This window comes from Myripristis murdjan, chromosome 20, assembly GCF_902150065.1.
Source record: "Myripristis murdjan chromosome 20, fMyrMur1.1, whole genome shotgun sequence".
NCBI classification, from domain to species: domain Eukaryota; kingdom Metazoa; phylum Chordata; class Actinopteri; order Holocentriformes; family Holocentridae; genus Myripristis; species Myripristis murdjan.
In genome coordinates, this window is record NC_043999.1 from 23,532,107 (window position 1) to 23,551,630 (window position 19,524).

Genomic DNA, 19,524 nt, shown 5'->3' on the forward strand with positions numbered 1-19,524 from the left:
GCTGCCTGCTGGGCTGCATTGACTGACAGATAGACCAAAGAGCAGCAGGAGGAGGGGTGACACTCAGGTACACAAGTAATAGCCATTATGATGAGATTCTACCACCCTCTCTTTATCTAGAGTATTGGATGAGCCTGGTCGAAAATGTCATTATTTGAGGTTAAGATTATAAAAAAAAAAGTTTGCGCTCTACCCGGCTCACTATGTGCTCCCTGCCCACCAGGATTTCTTCCTTATACTCCCAATGGCCAGTGCATCCCTGTTTCCAATCCTACTGGCAATTTCAACTGCGGTGATAGACGACAATGTTGCAAGCGAGCAACTGGTATTGCAAGACATTTCAGCTACAGGGGTTGAAAAGCCTCATTCTGAAGCCAAAGAAGAAAATGACAAGGCAGTGTTATTTTTCTATTATTCTAGATGGTGATAGCCTATAGCAGCTCCTCATTTTTCGTTGTAGCTCTCTTGCTTGCTCCTCTTTGCTGTGAAAATATGACTTTACGGGCCACTGTGTTAGACACCTGTCAGTTGCAGCTCCTACTGGTTGCTGATAGACATCAATTAAAGTCACAGATATAGTACTAAGTGCACATTTGCAGTGTGTATTTGTGTGGGCAAGCTTCATGATGTATGCACCAGAATAAAAAACATGACTCTAATACATTCAAAAAAATCACCATCCGCTGCCATAAACCAAGGGCCGACTGGGCTTTGAAGATAAAGGCCGGATGGGGAGACGGAGGAAATTATAGTGAGCACCTTGAATCATCCCAGCTATTTCCTGCTTCTTGCTGATTGAAATGCCAAAGGACAACTTTCAAGTCGTCAAAAAGCCTCCGGGTGAGTGCATGAAAATTCCTAGTTTTCCTGTTTCTGTGAGGTGCTGTCATCATTGCCATTTACTGCCTTCATTATTCAACATCACCCCAAAATCCATGTTATTTTCGCAAATGATACCAAATGCATTCATTTCATGTAGATATATGCCACATACTGTGGGTTGTCGATTAAAATGATAGTTCACTGATTTTGAAAAATTTGATATTATTTGAACAAAATGCACGTGCAACTACCCTTTGTACACTTTCGCACAATGCTTTTGCTCAAATTACTGTTTAGAAATTTCTTTTTCCTTTTATTCACATCCAGAATGATCCGGCATCTTCTGCACTTCCTGTATCACTCTGTGCTGGAGGAGCAGTAGCCAAGATTTTAATTGTTGATTTTTAAAAATGTATTTATTCAGACAACCATCATTATTTTCAAGCTGTCACTTTGCGCTGTTCAGCTAAAGATCAAACTCAGACTTTGTTTATTAAGCAACTTGACTGGGTTGAGGTGGTTATTTTTCAGAATGTTAGCTGGGGGGAAGTCCACCTTAGTGGCAGGAGGCTAACAGTTAGCATGTGAAGCATCCAGCCAGTATCCAGCACTCAGTAACAATGAGAGGAAGATAGCACCACTACTGTCCTACAGAACAGCTGGGGGAGATTGAAATAATATCACATTTCTCAAAATGGGTGAACTGTCCCTTTAAGTAGTGTAACTAAAGAGGAAATGAGATTCATATTTTAGTGCGGCAATCGTCATGATCTAGAGAACAGGCCCAAGAGGAATATGAGTGCAAATGAAGTGACTTTTTCCAAATCAGATCATGGCAAATGTCCATTGTACTAGTCAAAAACATTTTAATGAAATGTAATTTAAGTTTAATGAAAATGTACACAGATTTCCTCTTATGGTTTTGTGTTATAAAAAATACAAATTTACTTCTTACACAGAGACATACATAACAGCAATATTTTACAGGCCATCTTTAAAAGAATGGCTACTATATGATCAACTAGCTTCACATGGTAGCAAATATGCAGGAGAAGGTGGCCTTTTCAAGATTTAAATAGTTTCAAATAGACATTAATACAAATACTGTGAGCAGAACAGATTTGCAACAGAAACACAGCTATAGTATAGTAAATTACTGCAGACAAAATGTTGACATTCATGCAAAAGCTATCAAGAGTCATCGGCTGGCAGAACCAACACGTAGCAAATAAGGCATACCAGTCTGATCAGCAGCAATGAAAAAGGTAAAATAAATAAATAAATAAAAATCCCAAAAACTATGACATATTCTCCATTATGTAATTAAGTGTCCATGCTCAATTCAGCCAAGTATCCAGGACCACAATTACAAAAGTTCAAGTAATGGCAAGTAAAGATATGCAGTCCACTTTTGACAAAAGAAAACTAATTATGACATCCTTGTACTGCAAAGGATGGTGTTTTGTTTGTGGCTGGAAAAAAAATCACTGTTGTGTCTAAGAGTCATCATCAGTTTTTATGACGTGGAAGAGGGTGACATTAAATATTACCTGGTGTCCGTTATTCCAGGCGTACAGTGCCCTCTCTCTGGCATTGTAGTCGAGCATTGAGATATGAAAGTACTGGTTGTGGAAAGGAATGTCAGTGTACTCGTAGGTGGAGGTCTTCGTCGAGAATGCGTAGTAAACCTTTGCTCCTGACAGGTGAGAGTTGGTGATGTACAGCGTCCCACAGATCATGAACGACTCGCCTGCGTTCCTTTTGGAGTACTCAGTGTTCCACGTCTTCAGGACCTGCAGGGTGTCGGGATCGATCTGTGAGATGACGATATTCCCGGCGTTTTGATTGGTTGCGTACACCACCCACATGCCCAGCTCGTCCGCCATGACGTCAATGTCTGAGAAACCGCCCCATGTGTACGGGTACATATTGTGGAAGCCGGCGAACTCCAAAGCTCGCTGGGCTAGCACGCTGCCCGTCTCAAAGCTGTACTTGACAATAATGTTGCTCTGGTACTTGTTGTAGTAAAGCGATCCATTGTAGACGATGTGGTTGGTTCCCTCCCATTTAAATGGAAGGCTGTAGGTTCGAGAAACCACCCCTGCAACAAAGTCCTCCATAGTCTTGTACTCACGCACAATCTTGCTGTTGGTGTAACTGTCCATATACCAGACCTACATCAGAAACAATGAAGATGATGGATAGAGAGAATTAAGTGCAGTCATGGCCTGATGAACATGTCAAGCATCACAAACAAAACCAATTAAGGAAACCTGTTTAAATAAGGTCATCTTTACATAATCTGCTACATGATTACAAACCAAAAAATACAATTCAAGAAGAGCTCACCACCCCACATGTGAGAATCTATTTTTTTTTTTTTCCAGCTTAAAACCCTACACCATCATATTAGTCTGGGCAGTCTTTGATCGGTGCGATAAATTCCTTCTCTTAAAAAGGAACACAACAACAAAACAAGCAACAACAGATATTGTGCACGGCACACAGGCATCAGAGACCACACTGACTCCCCTCTGCTTCCGTAACTCACCCTGTTGTTTCTTGTCGATGCTTGGGGATCAGTCATCCATGCCCCAAACCGGGTTCCAGATGTCTTTATTGTAACAGGTCCAGTGATTTTCATTAATTTCCCACACGCTGTTAATAAAGAAATGCAGCGATAAGATGTGCTGTGGTGTTTTTTTCCTCTAACTAGATTTCTCAAGCCAATTTCATGCCTGTGCCACCAGAGAGTCTGCCCTCTGTGCATACTAAGATACCACCAGCAGAAAGCTGTTTTATTTATGTTGAAGCATAGTGGCACAACTGCTGTTTGCAGCTACAGCAGCTTCCTTATGTCTAGCTCATATTACCTCCCTTAATATGAATACGGCTTGTATTAATGGTAAAAGCTTGACGGGTATATGCTTGGGCTACCCTCTGTGTTATTTCTAATGCGGTTACAGAAATGGTCAATCCAGTAATTTTAGTTGAAATAAATATGGCTTGAGCTTGACTACAGGTACACTTAGTATACCCATCAACAGTATTCACAAAACCCAGAAATACAAAATCGTATTGTTGAAATGCAGGGCACTAACAGCATACCAGCTTACATGGACAACTGAAAAGTGGTTATGCCTAAATGAGTGAATTAATCCAAGATATGAGATACAGGTAGATGAGATAAGAACAAAAGACCGGATTAATTGGGCCTGAGTCATATAAAACTGAGAAAGCGACTTAGGACGATAAAAAATGGCTTCATCGTTTGATAAGCCGGCGCTGGGAAAACAGTCCCGAAACAATAGGGATGGTTTGATTCATTTCTTCCCTCGTGTGAAATCTAGGCAGGGGCACCACCAGGAGAAAACAATTTTAGGGGAAACACAATTTTTGCACAATTTTTTTTTTTTTCTAACGGCAACACGAGACATTTTAAAAGCATTTCTCGGGTTAACAAAGAGAGATCACACTTGTTTGTTATATTATTATCACAAACCACAAGGAACCATTGATTCTACAAGAACGTCAGGCTATAGATTAGTGTAATTGTCATTTATCACGTGCATGACCCCATGTTAATTTCCTTGACACATATTATATTGGAGGGGGAACAAATTTTGGCACAACAAATTTTTCAGTGTGCCACTTGTATTTGTTTTCCTCTCACCTGGCAGTCACTGATGTCAACAATATGGCCACTGATATGACATCATGTGAATACTAGACATACTATTAACTCAGTTACTGTTAGTACTATTTATTAGACCTTTATAATACTAGTACCAGTGCTATATTTACATAGTTTGTAGTAAATTTAACTGCAGTAGTCAAACATTTAAGTTTCTTTTACTAGCTCAGCATGCTAGCATGTGTTGACCATTCACCGAACAAGTGAAGCCGCCCTCTGCATTAGCCACTCACTTAGCTTGCCCATACAGTTGCGGAGCCGGCTGTCCAGTCGCAGGACTCGCTGATAGAGCTCATCGTAGTCATAGGCCCCAAGCTCCTCCTGGATGCCCGTCAGCACCGCCGACAGGTTCCTGATCTCCTCCTTGAACTGGGAGATGAGCACAGCGTCCGTCTTGTACTGCTCCAGCACAGGGATCAACGGCTTCAGCTCATCCATCTTATCCTTAAGCTCCTGGAAAGGAGGCGGTGACAGAGGGAAAATGGAAAAGAGAGAGAGGGCGGAGGATGTGGATTAGTGAGATGGGCCAGGAACAGACACAAGAGGCATTTCTTTACAGAGGTGATGAGAGACAGTTTGACAGAGGAGCAAGGCCTCAAGTCAATAAATGTTAAATGTTCACCATTAAGAGAATGCAAGTTTGTGGGAGCTGGACTCATTGGTCAGCGACGAAGAAGTACAAAAGTGATGGTTGAATGAACATGGTTCTCTTAGTCGAACCAATGATGAGGACCCTGGAGTCTCAACTGACAAAAAAAAAAAAAAAAATGGAATACGCACAAAATTTTAAAGATGAGTCTACATGGCTCTCATTGGCAGCCTGGCTGAAACTCAATGGCCCTGATAAATTCTATGTGTGTCAGCAGAGGCTAAAAGGTACTTACCTCAATCGTCCCTCAATTTTGCATAGTGCACCTTTAATAGCTGACAGGCCAGGTTTAATTTTGCAACTGTATCAGCTGAACCACATCTGTGTACAGCTGTATACTTCCTCCCTTTGCCCATCACATTCAACTCAACAGGGGAATTAGTTCCCCTGTTGTTTATTTCATATAGGTTTTAGCAGTTCCCTACACAAAACTGCCATACCTGGTTGCATAACATTGAAACAAATGTGCCAATTAGTGTTACTGGCCTACTATCAGTCACCATAGTGTGTACCACAGTGTTAGCATGGAGCATGTGATCTACCAGGGACACTGGCGTCTATGTAGATAGATAGATTTTCTTTATTGATCCCAAACTGGGAAATTCTTATAGAAAGGTGACATTTTAATGTGCATTTTGCATCAATTGAGGCCAAGGAGCACCTTCTATCTCACTGAGCTAATTGGCAAGTCTATGTGCTCATGTAAGTTGACCAGCTTGGAAATCTCCCAGAAAAGTGCCGAGTTCCTTAAAGCATCAGGTGCACATTTCTTTCCAATTAGTTTTCACGGGGTATTCAGCATTGTTGATGTTCAGCTTGTTTGCTTTTATGATGCTGCTGATGTTCGTGCCATACTGATGATTGGTACACACTCGTCTCAGTATTTAGCAGCTCCCATACCAGATGTTCAGTGCAATCCACACAGAACAACTGCAGCAAGAAAACAGCTTCTGAACCCCACAAATGTGTGCTGTGGTGAATTAGAGAGCTGTTAGATATTATACATACTGACATACTGCCAAACCACACATTTGATCAAGTCTAGAATTCTGAGCTTTTGCCTTTTTTATACAAATGGACGTGTTATTTTTACTTGTAGAAGTAGTACTAGCTCCAGTAGTAGTAGAAGTGACAGTAAATTAACCCCCCCCCCCCCCCCCCCCCCCCCCCACCAATTCAAATGATGCAAACCTGCTGAGTAGAGGCATTGCAAAAAACACAAAGCCATTCTATTGGAAGTATTTAAGCAGCTGTTTGAAGGGAAGCCAAGGATTACCTAGATAATGTCCGATTTCACTGCAGAACACGAGATAAGCAGAGACCGCCAGTAAACATGGGTTTTGGAAACGTAACAACTGTAGATCTAGCTGCTCAAACAAAAATAACCTATTGTTTTCATTCATTTGCCTTTAACGAATACGTGCACAGTATCGTAAAATCTTAATTCCCACAGTATGCCTCTGTTGACATGAGCTCAAACTGGCAAGTATGCATAATAATATGTCATTAAGATATTAGATGTTGTTTTCTATGTTTCATCTGAATACCAGTCTTAAGTCTGCCATGACCTAGGCAAAATAAGAGCTTTTGAATGTGTACAGTATCAGCTGGTGGTTTTTGGAGCTTTGTATCATGTTACACTTGCATTACTAATTTCTCTCACATGCAACTGCTCATTGGCACTGAGTTGTCAGAAACGATCGGTAACCTGCAATAAAGTGGGCCTCGTGTATTTCTCATTTCTCTGTTCTTAGGAAACGCAAAGAAAATACAAATTAAAATGATGTGCAAACCCCCCAATTCTCTTTGTATGCACAAAGCTCAAAACACACAAACAAACCTGGAGATTGCATTTGAGAAGGGGGGGAAAAAAACAAAACTAGAATCCCACAGCAGGATGCCTCCTGAGGACAACAAGAGGAGAAAATAACTTTTCTTCATCAGATAGAGATCCTAGCATCTGAAGTTACAATCAGGAAAAAAAAATTGTTTCTCATTTTCAAGAAGGAACTGCAGATAAGTGTAAAGCATTGAAAAAAAAAAGCCCTTAATGCTGCATCTGCTCCAACCCAGGTAACAAGAAATGGCTTGATTTGGAGTAACAGTGGTCACAAGCACTCTGAGGGGATAATTCCAGTTATTTCAGCCTGGACCTTATTTCCCTACTGTTTGCTATCATGATGATTCATTCTAAAATTCCATTAGTTATTTCACTGTAGAGCTTTCATACCTCCAGGTGTCCAAGAGCGCTGCTGTCAAATACACACAAGTCCAACAGGTAACCTCCAACAGCTAAAACCAAAAAGTGATTAAATGTCCTTTGAACAAAGTTACAGTCATGCTCCAGTTATATCTTAAAATAGCTGCGAGCCTGCGCCTGAACAATTATCCCAACATTTCAGTAATAACAGTTAATTTAATTCTTTTTTAGCAGGATTTTCTTGCTTCAGTTTGAGAGCATTTTTTTTCTGTGTTATACTTGGAATGCACACACATCCAAAAATCATTTGCGTTTATGAATTTAAAATGATTCCCAAACAAACTATGGCAGTATTTCTCGCTTTTTGTAAGTGTGGTTAATTACATTAGTGTGCACATAACTGATAATTGTGTTTTTCATACCTCGGACTGCCAATATTGGGGGACCTGCAGCTATTTTTGCACAATTTGTGATGCCTGTAGGGAGATATCATAAGCTGCAAACAATGTGCCCCGTCTATTTCAAATAACATAACTAAAACAGAAACACATTTCAGGCAAAGGATAATAGGACATTGGATATATAGTTCCGCCCACTGCAGAGTGTTTTTCTGTTGAAAGGATGTGTTTTAACTGATCTTTGTCCTGTGTCTGTGAATCTGACAAAAACGCTTATGGCAATCTGGAGGTATGACAGCTGTCCAGTGAGGTAGATGATGAAATTTAAACGCAAATTTCATCACAATCATGCTGAAAAAAATCATTAAAATAACCAAAATATCCTTTAAATTTTGTTCTCACCTAATAGAAAAATTAGAGAATACTAGTAAATTAAAAAAAACAAAAAAAAAAACTGCCCATCTTGGACCAAAGAAGAATTTTGAACCCAATATGTGTGTATTCATGCTTCCTATGTCTATAAGATATTTTATATATTTTAAGATCCACAGAACATACATGTAAGTCAGACTATGTTTAAAGCAGGCTGTAAAATACCTGGAAATTTCTGGCCATGATGGATTTCCTGTCATCCTCAATCTGTCTGAACTTGGTCCTCAGGCCCTTCATCTGGCTCTCCATCTTCATGACATACTGGAAATCCCTCTGGGTTCGTAGGTTCAACACTTCAATGGACTGAGACATGTTCTGGACCTAGAATATGACAAGAATGATAAATATTCTCCTCAAAAAGGGCTACCGTGAACTCTTCAGCCAACTAGCCCCGGACATGTGAGGTTTCTTTCAAGCGGGGTAGAAAGGTGTCTTTTGTCATCTGTAGTCACTACGTCAAAGACTAGTTGTGGCGAGTGTTTCAGCTCCATAGCTAACATAAATCAGCGGCATGATTTATGTTCATCTCCCTGTGACAAGGACACAATTCAAAGCATTATTACTGATGTTGGTATGGTGGATTTGACATCTACATCCACTGTACTACATTTATGATTTAAGTGGCAAGCTTATGCAGCAGGTTGCTAGTTACTGTACATCACACCAGCTGCTGGTATGATGCAATGTAATCATCATATAGCATGGTGAAAATAGATAGTGTGAATACTACAGTGTATTACAGCAGCATATAGCAGGTTCCATAGTATTTGGATGGTCCAATGTTCATACTCAACTTGCTATAAAATGACTATAATATGTCAGCAAACAGTCTACTGAGTTATGAATATCCAATGATATTCATAATCATGTGGAAAACAGTTTATGGATATTCAGTGTGTGGGCTAAGGTTATGATTAGAAATAGGGTGAGGGTAGGCTTGGTTTTACACCTAAAATTGGGGTCATGATAATTGGGTTGTTAGGATTGCATATTCTGAAAAGAAGCACCAAGTAGAGAAATGATACTTTAAAATGTTGAAAATCTACTCCTTATCACTTGATAGTTGAATTATTTGAATTGAATTAAAACTGAATTATCCAAATAAACCTTTTCTGTATAGTATACTATAGCATAACATGAACAGGAGATGGAAATTATACTGTAGTGTGGTGTAATAGATAATAATGGAATTCTAAGCAGGGTAGTAGAAAATACAGAGGGGTATAGCATAGTTTTGTCTGGTTTCATATAGTTTCATATAGTATTGTATGGCATAGTATAGCACAATGCACATATACAATACAATTATAGCACAATGTAATACAGTTTAGTATAGTAATAGTACGGTATAGCATAGCATAGCATAGCATAACATACCATGCCATCGCATAATATAATATAATATAATATAATACAGTAGGCTATAGTATAAGATTATGACAGGGAGGTTAATGGAGTTCTGAGCGGGGCAGTGAGTAATACAGCATAGAATATAGTTTAGCATAATAGTACAGCATTGTATTGCATAATGTAGCCCAATACACTATAGCATAGTGCAATATAGTAGAGTGCAGGACAGTGCAATGTAATATAGTCTAGTATAGTAAAAGGTGTAGTCAGTGGTGGACAGTAATGAAGTTCATTTACTTGAGCACTGGACTTGTTTGTTTGACTATGTTTTTTCGGGTATCTGTTCTGTACTGTATTTTTTTTTTTTTTTTTTGGAAAATCATGACTTTTACCCCTCTGTATTTGAAAGACAAATATTACACTTTTGACTCCACAACACTTCTGTGAAACTTGTTGTTACTCTCTACTTCTAAACAGCAACATCTTAAACAGCTTCGACATCAGCTGTTGGATTTTTATTTTTTCTTTCCTAAAATGTGGTTGGCCACACGCTGTGTTCCTCACAGGAGCAAAAACCAATCACAGAACCCGCTGTCAAGTGGGCTCGATGTACAAATACATCATCCAGCTCTGTGAAACAAACGCAAGCAAGCCATCTGCAGTATTTTTAAAAGCTCAACTCAAATACACATTTGACTGAGAAACTCTCACTTGTAGTGCAGATACTTTGACTCAAGTAATGGGTAACTTTGTCCATCATTGGGTATAGTATCGTATAAAATAACACAGAACAGAATACAATACAATACAAAAACAGTATAGTATTGCATAGTGGCGAAGACATACAGGTTATTAAATCTGAGTAATGACAGTAAGCACTATAAACTTATGAGAGATCTGTTCCCTCATCATCCCCTCATTTTGCGTATTGCATTCATGCATTGGGGTGGTGAATCTGCCCCTATGTGTGTGTTTACCTTCTCCAATAGCTGGCGGAGCTGCCTGCTCTTGGCATCTCTGGAGCACAGACTCTGTTCTGGTGCCACCACAGTGCAGATACAGCGCCCATCAGCATCCTGGGCCGAGCTGTACACCTGCCAGCCCTCTTTAGGACCAATGGTCTGCAGAGATACACAAACACACACACACACACACATGCCGGGGTTAGAGCGATGTAACAGGTTTGTGATATATTGCTCTTTCATTAGAAATGAGATGTGGCGTGGTCACTACAATAGATGGTACTACTGAGAGAGTTCAAATATTTGTGTGTTTAGACTGCCAACAAAATTCGACAAATTACATATTGATTAGTGCGGCAAAAAACTGCAGATGAACAGAAACAAGAGCTGCTTTCCTGTGTCTTGTAGGAAGAGGGTGGTGCAGCCACCCTCTTTCTTCAGTTGTGGCTTATGAAGCCATAATTTATAGGCATGTGAGTGCCTGCACTGTGAAACGCCTTGATGCTGTCTAACCCTCAAATTTATCACAGGTGATAACTTATGGTAGGTTATTGTACCAGCTTTCAGGACTTGCTGCTGCTCTAGTTACCTTGATTTATTTAACAAGAATAATTTTTAAAATATAAATAAAATAACATCTCACTGCAATTGAATGTAACTGTTTTTTTTTTTGTTTGTTTGTTTGTTTGTTTTTTCCAAATCGATTTATTCATTTACTTTTTTACCTCCACCAACTGAACTGGACAGGGGTTTTATTTTTACCCCATTCCATCTGTTTATTTGCCTGTTTTTTAGCAGGGTATCTCAAAACGTTGTGAATGGATTTGCAGAAAACTTTGTGGAAAGGTTAGTCATGGGCCAAGAAAGAAACTTTTCATGCTGATTTCTTAAAAAGGGACGTGGTGGTGGGCGACCAAACGGATGAATGTAACACGGCAAGATTTTGCAGAAATCTCTTGGTCATGGTGCAAGACGAAGATGAATATGCCAAGTTCCAAAATGGGGCGTGGCAGTGGGCGTGGCCTATTCACAACAAGGTGCTTAACTTCCGAATGGATTCACATAACACAGCAAGATTTTATGTAAAGGTTGGTCATGAGCCACAGAAGAGCAGGTTAACTTTTCACACCAACCGGCCAAAAGGAGTAAAGTGATGGGGGCGGCCTATCACAAAAAGGTGCATAAACCGGTAGAAAATGTCTAAGCTCAGAGCCTGGCTTGGCAAAGATTTCATTCTGACACACAGTGCATTTAAAAAAAAAACAAAATAAGTAATGGTCAAACACAATTCCCATTTTTGAGGATGATGTCATTTGTATTTTTTGAAAGCTAATGTCATAAAATTGAAGTCACTTATTTCTCAAACAGAATTTATCAGTAACATAGCACAGCAGTGGCATTTTAGAACCTAATTATTCACATGAAATGCATCCATACACCCTCCAGCAGCAGAGAGATTTAGCTGACACTCTATTCACACAAAACTGACACAGAAGCTGGAAGATATGCCTGCCTGCTTTGGTATTCAAATAGATATTAACCTTTCTACTGTGCCACCAACGGCTGTGCTGGTAAACCTCAGTGTCATCTCCTATAATCCTAATGACATGTCAGCAGAAAAAGGGGGAAAGTTGGAAGAGGTGTATGAAAAGAAAAAAAAAAGAATATGAAGCCTCGGTTGGAAAGGTAAGCGGTAGCTGGAATAACTGACACAATAAAAACAAAAACAGTAAACTAAATTCAAAGCAAAGCAAATAATGCTGACAGAGAAAGCGAGAGAGAAAGAGCGACAGCTTGACTGCCAGGCTGAGAGAAAGGGCAAAAGAGACCGAGGATCCGGGCAGAGAAAGCGCCACAGAGAAACACTCAGGCAACAGGCATACGCTGATGAGTTGGGGTGACAGATAACCAGGGAGGGCAACAACGTGTGCTGAAGAGAAAATGAAGGAGCTGCAGGAGAAATGGCCAGGGAGGAGTGAAAAATAAGGTGTTATCCACCTCTGTCATGATGCTGTGCGTTTGATCACATATTTATTGCAGTGTTGATCAAAACTGTACAGGTTGTCTATGGGGCCACCTTAACCCGAACTGATTCTAATGAGATATTGGAATCCACAAAGGTGCACAATCATATGTTTGTTATTAGCAGTATTAAGGCTCATTTATACTGCTCTTACGTACGACGTACATTTGGAACAATGTAAAAGTCTCTGCCCACATACTTCCATGCATCCTTTCGTTGGCGTGGATGTTAAGCGATAAATCCACTAGAGGGCAGCTCAGAGTCAAAAGCATTGTGACGGTGGAGGAGGTCATAGTAATGGACCCGCTACAAAGAGGCAAAAGAGGCGGAGTCACAGACACAGCTGTCTGCGGGGTCACTGAATACATCACGACAGGAGGACGGAGAATTTTTTTTCTCTGATATTACCAATGAGAGATATTGACTTCTTCGTGTCTCGTTCACAGACCGGTCTCTCTTGAACTACTGGCTGCACTGCCCCTGTGATTTGCAGCGGTGCTAATCCGTTTCGTCCCTATCCGTAAGATTCCTGAAAACTGCAGAAATACGGATGAAATAAACACAAAGTATGGACAAAAGGCATCTATCATATCCACATCTGTACTTAACATTGAGTATGAATGAGCCTTCAGTTGTACCGTGTGTTTCAGAAGACCGAATCGCAATGTTTGTTTATTATAAGTTCTGTGTAGAAAACCTCTGCATCACATATATCAAAGTTCAATGGCACGGAGCAAACAGGGGTAAAAAATAAGTAACAGATGAGATGAAAGAGAAAATGGAAAAATAAAAAGACTTGTTATATTTGGGGTGATTTTTCAGGTTTCCATCTGGGAAGCGCATACTTGCTCCTTAATCTATAAAAAAAAAAAAAAAAAAAAAAAAAATCATAAAATGAGACCATCGTGCTTAACTGTATACCTTTGAATGTTACAATTAGGGCCAAATTATGACCACCGAAATAATCAAATTTGCCAATCTGACAAACCACATGAACCGTCGATTTTCTACTCGGAAGTGGCTGTGGATGTTAGCGCCATGTCGCGGTGAATCAGACTGTGGAGAGTTTTAATGTCCCGTGATGGTTTTTAAATGATTTTGTATATTATATTAAAATTATAATCACCAAAAATGTGTATATTAAACAAGACTGTCTTTATCTGCCTTCAAAGGCCCATGTCAGTTCAACCCATGTAAAGACAAGTGGACCTAAGAAGCAAGAATGAAAACTGTGTTATGTGTAACAGTGTAAGGTCTGCATTCAAAAATACATGTATGAGTGTTTGTGTACACCTGTGTGTGTGTGTGTGTGTGATGCCTGTGCAGAGAGCAAAACTTTGCCAGTCGGCTGGGAAGAGCTTCAAGCCAGTGTTTGCTGTTTTGTGAGGATGATTAATGACTAGTGTTTGGCGTGCTGTTCTGTGAAGCCATTGGAGCCTGATCCTGCTCTAAGTTAGCGAGAGCTGGAAAATATTGAAGAATTGGTCTGACTAAGGCTGCACCTCACCAGCTGAACACGTTTCAACTGAATTTTACATGTAAGACGCAGCGCCTTTTAATGAAAAATTCAGCAAAGCACCAGTAAACATTATTCTCCATATGTTGCATGTTCACTACTCGGGTTAATCAGTTAAAATCGTGTTAACCAATGTTAGTAATTACCTCTGCATTTAAAGCATAGGGTCAAAAGTCCTATTTTTAAACTCCACATTAGCACATTTCCATTATGGATCTACATCATTCTGCTGCTAAACGGCTAATGCTGTGTTCACTTGAACTTGGACCATAAATTTGCATCTTGTAAATTTCCTACCTGTGACAACATGCCACTCATGATGTCAACTCAGGATAAATGAATGCTCAAAGAAGAAAAACCTCACATTTTTTTCTCCTTGGGAAACATGTTCAAGAATAAGTTGACTGTTATTCAGACTAAACTCAGGACAAGTGCACAGCAACAAAATCACGTTGCATCCGGCTCACGAATGCTTTCCTTGGTGACTAGGTCTGTGTTTTGTTATGATAGAAGTGCACTGCGTCTTCAAGTGCTTGGTGTAGCACAAGGCATGATGAAAAAAAAAATTGTTACAGAATGCAGAGGCAAGGCTCAACATAGGCTAAGTCCTAATGTTCAGCTGCAATGAGTGCATGCACATTAGAGCAACACAATCTCCTAAGAACTACAACTGGCATCGCATACAACTAAACTGAATTCATAATTATGTTAGGGGGAAAATTAGCCGACTGTCGTGGATTACATTGGGTGCATTTTTGACATATCTTTCTTTCTGAGTTATATAGTGTTTCAGTGTCATGTGGTTAGGTTTGGGCATAAAAGACACTTGGTTAAGGTTAGGAAAAAGGTTTGGTTTACGTAACAAAACTACTTGGTTAAGGTTAGGGAAAAGGTTTGGTTTACGTAACAAAACTACTTGGTTAAGGTTAGGGAAAGGTTTGGTTTACATAATAAAACTACATGGTTAAGGTTGGGGAAAAGATTTGTTTTAGGTAACAAAACTACTTGGTTAAGGTTAGGGAAAAGGTTGGCTTTAGGCATGAAAAACACTTTTATGCTTATCACTTGAGGAGACGGCTGATTAGAGAGATGTGCCAAAGCAGAACTGGGACGGTGTGTTGATCTGCATTCTGACAGTGGTGCAGTGACACTTTGATCTCAAGGAATCATTCGAGAAACACAGCAGTTTTGACATAACATGTTAATTGCTTTCCTCAGGTCTGGAAATAAACTTAACCACACTCTCTTTCCCCATTTAGCACCTGGCATGCTTGTATTCTGAAGACAGTTTTATGTGTTGATTTTTCAGTGACAATTACTAGGACTTGGGTTGATGAGAGTTGTTTGTCCCCTCACAGAGTTAATATGGCTTTGGAGCTGTTCAAAACTACCAAAAAGTGTTAATTAGCTGTGATGAGCGTAGCGCTGATTTTCACACTCTGGGTTAATGCAGGCAGTCTTTGCTGCGCACTGATATAAGAGTTGCTGCAACACTTTCTCTTTCATTTTGAAAAGCATGTCTAGAATCATAACTGCAACAAAATTATTCAGGTGACATTCCATACAGTTGTCACATTAGTCACATTATTTTGTGTTCATTTTTCAAGATGCATTTTTTTTTCCTGTTTTGAGAGCTAAGGGAAAATGGGAGGGCAGATCCTCAAGTTAGTGGACGTTTGCATGTACAAATATCATGTAAAGGGTTTGCATCTGACATGAATAACATTTTTTACTTGTATAATCCATCTTTTCTTTAAAACAGTGTCCACCTGAAACCTCCAGAGAAAATAATATTCAGACGCACAAACAAGTTCAATTAAACATCCCATAATCCCATACATTTTGAGGATATGACCATTTATTGCAACTCCTTTTGCTGGTTCACTATCATCTCTTTCTGCGAACCTTTTTGGTCCTTTCAGATTTCGCTGAGTATCTCTGTCTCTATGAAGTGGATTACTTTCATTATTGGCTATCTTTAACATGATGACACTTTTCCTTATTTTTATCCTGAAACTCATTGAGAGCCATTCTTACATCCCAGTCTCTTTTTATCATGAGTTTCATTAGTATCTATTGAGGAGATTGACATTACTTTGTGCTTTTGATTGTAGAAACAAAAGCAAACTGTCTACTTGCACACAGAAATGTCCATTAGAACTGTTTTTGTTGGGTTGCTCTCATAAACTACTTTATAATTATTACAGGGTTACTTAGATATTTAAATATTCTAAACTCAAGCTGTGGACGGACATGATGAGAGAGTTATCTAAAAAACCCTGAGACTGTGACACAGTTCGATTATAATCAGACAGCCAAGTGGCCAGTAATACTGAATGATCACTTTATCACTTTTATTGCTGGACACAAGGTCAATCTCAGTTCTAATGCCTATTAATGTGGGACTTTTATAAGGGGGGCTAGTGAATGGGAGAATTATGCATCAATCTTTCCATGCCTCAGGCCCTAAAATAGATATTTTTCTCTATTTTATTTACCCTCTCACTTTAAAAAAAAAAAAAAAAAAAAAAAAATCGACACTAACTTCATTTTACAAAATATCTCCGCACACACAAGAAAGCAGAAACAAAGTTCAAACTACCATGCCAAACCAGTAGGTGGCGATAAAGTGTACAACAATAGGCCACACACTGTGAAAACAATTCAACTCAGCCAGGGAAACATATATCAGCTGAGGAAAAAACACATTACTCTCCTTTTCAAATTAGATTTTATAAATAATCATTTCTGGAACCATAGTTATTAAAACAAATCTCCCCTGGCAACAGAGAGGCCAAGTCCCTCCCCTTCCACTGTCGCCCATGGAAGCTTATTCCAGAAAATATGTGCATGATAGTCAACGGCGAGAGACAAAATAGTTTTTCATCCCGCCTGAACTGTGCTATGACTCACACATATGATGCTTGTCACCAGAAAAGTTCCTGGTTTAAAAAATAAATAAATAAATAAAAAGCATACAAATAATAAAGTACCATTTAGTTTTATGTGAGACTGCTCAGTGAACTACACACCTTGTGTAGCACAAGATGCATCACCAACAGCAACACGACCGCCACCCTGGTACATTTCATTTTATACTTTCAAAAAGTATTAAAACAGGTGGAAATCACATTAATTTAACGTTATTGTTAATATTAATTTTAGCTTCAGTGACTTTCAGGTGAGTAGTCCTTTTTTCAATTACATATTTTCACAGTCTAAAGGTATGTTCAGACCAAACGTAAAGTGAGTTTTTAATGCAGAGCGATTACACACAAAGTCAATGCAAAGATGCAAACAGATGCGAGATCAAGGTGTGTCAAGATCACACGATAATGTTTCATTTGCATCAGTTGAAATTTTTCAACTTGAGTGAAAAATTCACGGTTGCAGAGACATGAAAAACACCCTTTACACTTAGACAATCATAAGTGTAATTCATGGAGAAATTCAAACAGAATCAAAAAAATTGTCTTTTTGTGTCGACTACAACACATATGTTTTCTGAAATAAAGTGCAATGGTGGTCTCACTATTAGTGTGCCCTGATGATGTCACCTGTTGTTAGAAAAGGAACAAAGCCTTGAGTCTCTTTAAGATGTTTCAACAACAAACTGTGTCTGGCGATGTGGACTGGAGTGCAAACTTTGGAAATGAAATAAATGCATGTTTTAGACAGCAGACTGTATTAGTGTGTGTTACCACATAAGTCAAGCTTGATGTTATGTGAAGAATTGGCATTAACCAAAGTGAACGTCTGTACGCATCAGATGTTCAAAGCACAGAGCTGCAACACAAGGTAAAAGAGGAAACAAAATACATATTTAACAGAAACCAGGTAAATGTGTTGAAACGTCTAAGTGTGTGGAGTGATAGCGGGGACAAAAATCGCCACAGGTCAAAGCTATTTTACATGGTTTGTTAAGTTGTGCTAGTGAACAGTTTTTGATGAACTGATCAGCCTTGTTTCGTCTGACCTCACTGTTTGTTTCTGCTTGGTCACTGTGTGCTGGCAGCTGGCAGCCATAAAACGTCCACTGAGTCTTATGCCGTTTTGTTTTGCTACAGATCAAATAACGCAAAATTAATAGTCCATTTATAAAGCGTAAACAATAATGGAAATTAAAATCACACCATGGAGGGTGTTATTCATGCTCTTCATAGCACAGCACAGCTGCCAGATACACTTCATATATGAACATGGCCTCTATCCTCATTATTTTGTCTTCCACTTGCAATTTACCTGGGCCACTACACACTCGCAATTAACTTTGTCCTCATCAACCTTTATTGCATGACTGAGAGACAGACTTGGGGGGTTGATGAGAAAGGGAACATAAATGGATAGGTAAATATGGGTAAGAGAAAGGGAGCTGGAGAATGAGGGAAATGATGAATAAGCTCGAGGAAGCTGGTGGCTGTCATCAGATCCAAATCGGCTCCCCTGCCCTCGTCCCTTTAGATTTACAGAGATGAAAACACTGAATATGTTTGTGAGAAAAACATGCATTATCTGTTTCAAACAATGTCACTTCAAAATATCAGGTTTCTTAGTTAAAGATGTAACTTTTACACTGAGCAGATTTTAAATGAGTTACTAGTACATTTAAAGTGAAATTGGACTTTGTGAAATTGGAAATTGTCTCTCCATTTACTTTCATAGTACAGCTTCCAAAATAACACTGTTAGCACACAAGGAACACACACAAAATGGTTTATGCCAATATAAAAAAGTTTTTTTTTTCTAAAATTAAACCATTCTGTTCTTGTTAGTTTCCTGTTTGAATTGGAAAGTACATCTGGCAGGTAGCGTCAGCAGGAATAAATGACTTGATAATACTTTCACGATTTACTTTTCACAATCGTAAATACACACAAAATGAGTTTAAAAAAAAAAAAAAGAAAAATTAAAAAATGGGACTTTCTTTTTATATTGGCGTAATTTGCTTTTTCGCTGTAATTTATGTGCTAAAAGTGTTACTTTGGGAGCTGTTTGCCTATGGAAGTGAATGGAGAGCTAGAAATACAGTATTGTGGATTATCATCCCACGGGAGCTCAGAGCAGCTAATGAGGAGATTTCACCATCATGCGGACTCATAACATGCCCAGATAACTATACAAGCCACCACGCTACCTTTCAGTAGAATTGTACACTGGTAAATTTACCTCTTCTTGTGTAAAGTTTCAGCAGTGTGACAGATTCTCCCTGAATAGGGTCTGCAAGAAACTGCTAGTTGGATTGATGGCACATTTGGAGCCGGGATTTCTTCTTTTTAGAGCTATTTGGATCCCTCTTTGGCCATTTCTGTGTGTCGCAGTGTATGTCCCTATAGGTGACTACCACCCTGCACCTCAAAGCGTGACGGTACCTCCCAGCTTCAGCTGCGCTCTGCCTCGCCCACTGGTTTGAAAACTGCATTGCACTGGCTGGAGAGAGCAGAGTGGAGGAGGAGTATGATTAAGAAGAGGCAATCGTAT

General features: G+C 39.3%; 1 protein-coding gene across 1 annotated transcript; it reads right to left on the bottom strand.

Annotated features, from left to right (window-relative positions):
- Window positions 1-1,736: 1,736 nt before the first annotated feature.
- olfm3a (olfactomedin 3a) lies at window positions 1,737-8,516 on the bottom strand. The gene is made up of 4 exons (XM_030079404.1): window positions 8,361-8,516; window positions 4,750-4,969; window positions 3,374-3,480; window positions 1,737-2,996 (listed from the first exon to the last, which is right to left on the bottom strand). Exons 1-4 carry the CDS (start codon window positions 8,505-8,507, stop codon window positions 2,319-2,321), a joined length of 1,152 nt encoding a protein of 383 aa, XP_029935264.1. The 5' UTR covers window positions 8,508-8,516; the 3' UTR covers window positions 1,737-2,318.
- Window positions 8,517-19,524: the final 11,008 nt, after the last annotated feature.